General features: G+C 50.3%; 1 protein-coding gene across 1 annotated transcript; it reads left to right on the top strand.

Moving 5' to 3' along the window:
- Nucleotides 1-4,169: 4,169 nt before the first annotated feature.
- On the top strand, nt 4,170-5,927 carry LOC127294732 (cytochrome P450 94C1-like). The gene has a single exon (XM_051324611.2). The coding sequence runs from the start codon at nt 4,235-4,237 to the stop codon at nt 5,789-5,791; it is 1,557 nt and encodes a 518-aa protein (XP_051180571.1). The 5' UTR covers nt 4,170-4,234; the 3' UTR covers nt 5,792-5,927.
- The last annotated feature ends 381 nt before the right edge of the window (nt 5,928-6,308 follow it).

Below are 6,308 nucleotides of genomic sequence, written 5' to 3'. Positions count from 1 at the left end.
CACATCCGCTTATCCAATAATTTTGCAAAAAGAGCTGGCAATGGGATTCCCAGTCCCGAATTAATTAATCTAAATAGACACTCCTCCATGGTATGTGATTGTTGGATGGCACCCGAAGGATTCGGTTAGCCATGGCTTGTGTAAGCAAAGGTTGGGGGGAGTGTCATCATAATAAAACTAAAATAAAAAGGCACTCCTTCATGGTATGTGATTGTTGGTAGGCACCCGAGGATTCGGTTAGCCATGGTTTGTGAAAGAAAGGTTGGAAGGAGTGCCGCATAAACATAAAAATAATTCATGGGAGCCGCTCTTGGGAGTCCGGTTGGCGAGGTAGTTAGTGTACCCATTACCATTCGTTGACAACAACAAACACCTCTCAAAATAATTTTACTCCTGTTTAAAAAAATGAAAAGCTCTAGCGCATGTTAATCCCTGCTTCCCTCTGCGAAGGGTCAATCTTTTACTTTTGTGTTGTGTCTCCATTCTTTCTTTGAGCACTATCTTGAGAGCACAACTGTCATTCTTAGTATAATATGCTTGTCTCAAAATATGATTGATTGTGGTATAACTTTGATGCTTTTATCTTTGACAATCACTACTTCTAGTCTTTCTATGAACTCCAGAGGTGCCTGGGCATTTATGTTTTGCTGATCAAATACGGGCAAGCGAGATACCACTTTATCATACTCTCTTATGAACATTGCAATCCTGCTTATATACATGATTCATGGTGCTTATTATTAATTGTTGGTACCTCTCCATGATTGACATAGCTGTTAGATGATCTTATTTGCATGTATCTCATTATCAACTGCTTAAGTATTAGCCATAGCATGAGAATATCTACATCATATGAGCAAATGTGTTCGTGAAAGTTCTTTTATCGCTCAGTTGTTAAATGAATTGCTTGAGGACAAGCAATAAGCTAAGCTTGGGGGGAGTTGATACGTCCAAAACGTATCTACTTTCTCGAACACTTTTGCTATTGTTTTGCCTCTAATTTGTGTATTTTGGATACAACTAACACGGACTAACGCTGTTTTCAGCAGAACTGTTCTGGTGTCTCGTTTTTGTGCAGAAATCCAACTTTCGGGAAAATCCTCGGAATTTATGCAGAAGGCCCTATTTTCCCAGATTACTGACGGAGCCAGAAGGACAAGTCAGGTGGAGGCCCTAGGGCCCCACACCATAAGGCGGCGCGGCCTAGGGGGGCCCGCGCGGCCCTATGGTGTGGCCCCCTCGGTCGGCCTCCGACGCCCTCCTTCGGACTATATATTGCCTTCGACCTAAAAACGCACGGAGAGAAGTCGAAGTCGCCAGAAAGCCTCCAGAACGCCGCCACATCGCGAAACTCCATCGCGGGAGCCAGAAGTCTCCGTTCTGGCACTCCGCCGGGACGGGGAATTGGAGGAGATCATCGCCATCATCACCACCGACGCCTCTCCATCAACCAGCCATGTTTCCCCCATCCATGTGTGAGTAATTCCCCCGCTGTAGGCCGAAGGGGATGGTAGGGATTGGATGAGATTGGTCATGTAATAGCATAAGATTGTTAGGACATAGTGCCTAGTGTCCGTAATTGGTACTTTGATGATATTGTTGCAACTTGTTATGCTTAATGCTTGTCACTAGGGCCCGAGTGCCATGATCTCAGATCTGAACATGTTATTATTTCATCATGATATTCATTGTTTATGGTCTTACCTGCAAGTTGTATACACATGTCGCTGTCCGGAACCAATGGCCCCGAAGTGACAAGAATCGGGACAACCGGAGGGGATGGTAGTGATGTGAGGATCACATGTGTTCACGGAGTGTTAATGCTTTGCTCCGGTACTCTATTAAAAGGAGTACCTTAATATCCAGTAGTTTCCCTTGAGGCCCGGCTGCCACCGGCTGGTAGGACAAAAGATGTTGTGCAAGTTTCTCATTGCGAGCACGTACGACTATAATTGGAACACATGCCTATTGATTGCTTTGTACTTGGACACCGTTTTATTATTATCTGCAAATGCCCTGCTATGATTGTTACATGAGTTTCTCTCATCCATGCAACGCCCGTTATCCGTCCCCGTGCCTACAGTATTTTAATCCTGCTGTTTACTATAATCACTACTGTCTTTGTTACTCTGCTTGTTATTTCACTATCGCTATCGCTATAAAACTGTTACTACTGATAAACTCTTGCGAGCAAGTCCGTTTCCAGGTGCAGCTGAATTGACAACTCCGCTGTTAAGGCTTCCAAGTGTTCTTTGTCTCCCCTTGTGTCGAATCAATAAATTGGGTTATACTACCCGCGAAGACTGCTGCGATCCCCTATACTTGTGGGTCATCAGTACCGGCCACCGGTAGTGCCATCCTCCTTACGCCCAACACTTGCATCTTTTTGACCTTTGTACTTCCTTTTGGCTTGTCCGGTACTATGATTTCTACCCCCAAAAGGACAGAACTTCCGGTCCTATGATTTCTGCACCTAACAGTTGGATTTTCGAGGTACCTATTTAAGGGGTTTTCTTTCCCAATGGTACCTAGTCTTGCACAGCTCGTCCTTGCCCCCATTATTGATCTTTCATTAGCTTGGAATCTCTCTATTCCCTCCATGATTTTTACTCTCGTTTGAGGAAAAGAGAGAGGAGATCTAGATCTACTATACTAACAATCACAATCCCCTCTTTATGAGGGAATCCTCTAGATCTATATCTCGGAGAAATTTGGAGTTATCCTCCTTTGTTCTTCCTCTCTGATTCTCCAATAGATTTTGTCACTTTGGTGGAATTTGAGAGGGAAGGACTTGCCATTGCATATGGTGCATGTGTTTGAGTTCTCCATGATGATATGTGGAAGTCAGAGTTCGTGAGTTAACTTTCTTCGGGTGCTTGTACCCGGAGCTTGTTCCTCTTGGATCCTTTGATCCTAAACGGATTGTGTCCTTTGTCGCGTTGTGGCATTTTGTGGCAGTTTAGTCTTTGGAAATTACTTGGGAGCGTCCAATTATTGTGGAGTTCGCCTCAAGCTTTGTGACCTTCGTGGCATTTACTTGCGAGTCTTCAATTAAGTTGTGGAGCTTACCGCAAGCTTGTACGGGTTCAATGACCACCCTTAAGGGTCCCTTAGTGGATTGAGTCTTTTTTTTTTCTATTGTTGGGAAGGCTCGAGGAGAATACAGTGCGCCATTGTGGCATTTGGAGTGCCTTGGGCCTCCACACCGCTCTAGCAGAGAGTAGCACCCGCAAGGGTCTGACCTTCTAGATACAGCGTCGTCTCTGTGTGACTCGGTTACTCCTCAACCCGAGCTTCTTTACTTAGGCACTTTACTTTGTGATAGCCTTCGTGGTTCATGCTCTATAGCTTGCTATCACCTTGTTGCTTATCTTGGTTAGCATAGGTTGTTGATGCACATAGGCAAACCTTGTTTATAGGCTTTGTTCTTGATAAGTTAAACTTTACTTTTATTCCGCACTTGCTCAAGCCTCCAACATAAGAAGGCTTTAAACCGCCTATCCACCCCCTCTAGGTGGCATCCTTGATCTTCCGACTTCTTTTCTCCTATTTCCATCACTAAGATCGTGCAGGTCTCTCCTTCAGTAGTCTCAAATTGGCACTGATCTTTCCGTAAGCCTCATAACATGATGAGACCCCCTTCCTCTATATATTTGTTGATCTTCTCTTCCCATTGCCGCCATAGAATGCCTTGATATTAGAAGGAAAGCGGTATATATCTTATGACGGCAAAAAAAGTGTAACATTGACATTACCGGGTTCTTAAAAAGTGTAACATTGGCACAAAATGGTTTACTTTCGTTTTTTTTGGATCAACTTTAATCTCATTGTACCACTTATAAGGAGTAGTAACTAATCTCATTGTACCACTTATAAGGAGTAGTAACTATATTTGTTCATTTGATAAGTGCCTATTTTTTCTACTAGTAATAAAACAGGTGGTAATAACCGTGGATAGTAATTCGCCCTAAGTTTGGACTTGGGCGCCATACTGACGCGGCGCCATGCTCAATGACGGGAGGGCATGCGCTGTCTACACTCAAAATTAAATGGCGAGAAATGCGTAGTTTAAGATTTGGCGCACGTGCGGCATGTGCCAGTACTTCCCCGTCCACTCGCGCGCCCATTATATACGCGCACGCCTCCCTCGACTCCCCCACACCCGAAAACAAGGATATCGCTCATTTTCCGTTGTCTTCCCCTGCTCCGGCCTCCTCCAATTCAAGGGAGAGCCATGGACGCCGTCACCTCGTCCACGGCCACACCCACGGCCATGGAGGAGCTGCCATGGTGCACGCAGTGCGCCGGGCTAGCGTTCCTCGGCTTCTCCCTCTGCGTGGTGGCGCTCGGCGCGGTGCTCCTGCTGGCGCGCCGCTGGCCCTGGTGCAGCTGCCACGTCTGCCGCTCCTACCTCACCGGCTCCTGGGCGCGGGACTTCACCAACCTCGGTGACTGGTACGCGCACCTGCTCCGCGACTCGCCCACCGGCACCGTCACCGTCCACGTCCTCGGCTGCACCGTCACCGCCAACCCGGCCAACGTCGAGCACATGCTCCGCACCCGCTTCGACAACTACCCCAAGGGCAAGCCCTTCGCCGCCGTCCTCGGCGACCTCCTCGGCGGCGGCATCTTCAACGTCGACGGCGACGCCTGGCGCCACCAGCGCAAGATGGCCAGCCTCGAGCTCGGCAGCGTCGCCGTCCGCTCCTACGCCTACGGGATCGTCGCCGGGGAGGTCGAGGCGCGCCTCCTGCCCGTGCTCGCCGACGCCGCCGATAATGCCAGGGTGCTCGACCTCCAGGACGTCTTCCGCCGCTTCGCCTTCGACACCATCTGCAAGATCTCCTTCGGCCTCGACCCGGGCTGCCTCGAGCTCGACATGCCCATGTCCAAGCTCGCCGCCGCCTTCGACGCCGCGTCGCGGCTCTCCGCCATGCGCGGCGCGGCCTCGTCGCCGCTGGTCTGGAAGGTCAAGCGCCTGCTCAACGTCGGGTCCGAGAGGGAGCTCAGGAAGTCCATCCGCCTCGTCGACGAGCTCGCGGCGGCAATGATAAGGCAGCGCCGGAAGCTGGGCGTCGCTGGCAGCCACGACCTCATGTCCCGGTTCATGGCCTCGGAGGCGCACGGCGCCGGCGCCGTGGACGACAAGTACCTCCGCGACATCGTCGTCAGCTTCCTCCTCGCCGGCCGCGACACGGTCGCCTCCGCGCTCACCACCATCTTTATGCTGCTCTCCAAGAACCCCGCGGTGGCGGCCGCCATGCGCGCGGAGGACGCGGCCAGGGACAACACGACTCCGACGTCGAGAACCACGTACGAGCACCTCAAGTCCCTCAACTACACCCACGCGGTGCTGTACGAGAACATGCGGCTGTTCCCGCCGGTGCAGTTCGACTCCAAGTTCTGCGCCGCCGCCGACGTGCTACCGGACGGCACGTACGTGTCCGCAAGCCAGCGCGTCATGTACCACCCCTATGCCATGGGACGCATGCCGCGCATTTGGGGCGCCGACTACGACAAGTTCCGTCCGGAGCGGTGGCTGACTGGTGCCGGCGGGGCATTCGCGCCGGAGAGCCTGTACAGGTACCCGGTGTTCCAGGCCGGGCTCCGCGTGTGCCTCGGAAAGGAGCTGGCCGTGATGGAGATGAAGGCGGTGAGCGTGGCGGTGGTGAGGATGTTCGACGTGGAGGTTGTCGGGGAAAATGGCGCCGGCGCCGTCGCGCCCAGGTTCGCGCCGGGGCTGACGGCGTCCATCAGCGGCGGGCTGCCGGTGAGGGTCAGGCGCGTCTAGTCTAGCTAGGCGCGTCTAGGAGTAGTAGGGAGACTCTGTTCCTGTACTGTACATAGGGGAACTAAGAGCAGAAATCAATGGAAAGTGAAGTTGTTTCTGGCAATAAACCAAAGGAATAGAAGTTTCTTCCGTATAATATTCTGCTCGTAATTGATTCCAAAAAATGTGAGATTAGTTACTGTGCGAATTGATGCAGGTAATTAAGACTCGAAAACCGGAAATTACTCTACTTTACATTTTGTAACAGGTCTACCATGCATGAGGAGGTGAAGAACTGCAGATTTTAGCACAATGGCATTTGGAATTTTGATCTCATTCCAAAGAATCAACCGAAATTTAAACACAGCTTGAGTTAGCTCCATGCCTCCAGGGAATCCAACAATGACTGCAAAGATTGTTTCTTCCTTGTCTAGAAAATGGTGTAGCTAGTGAAAGATTTACTTCCAAAATCACTGGTGTCAGATGACACGAGTGGCAATGTAGCAGCTACGACTATCAATACTTCTCGTCGCTAGGT

Source organism: Lolium perenne, chromosome 4, assembly GCF_019359855.2.
Source record: "Lolium perenne isolate Kyuss_39 chromosome 4, Kyuss_2.0, whole genome shotgun sequence".
In the NCBI taxonomy this organism is placed as follows: Eukaryota; Viridiplantae; Streptophyta; class Magnoliopsida; order Poales; family Poaceae; genus Lolium; species Lolium perenne.
This window is presented reverse-complemented; position numbering and strand designations above follow the sequence as displayed.

Bases quoted from the DNA above. Each gene is read 5' to 3' on its own strand.
- LOC127294732 (XM_051324611.2), top strand. From the start codon at position 4,235: ATGGACGCCGTCACCTCGTCCACGGCCACACCCACGGCCATGGAGGAG.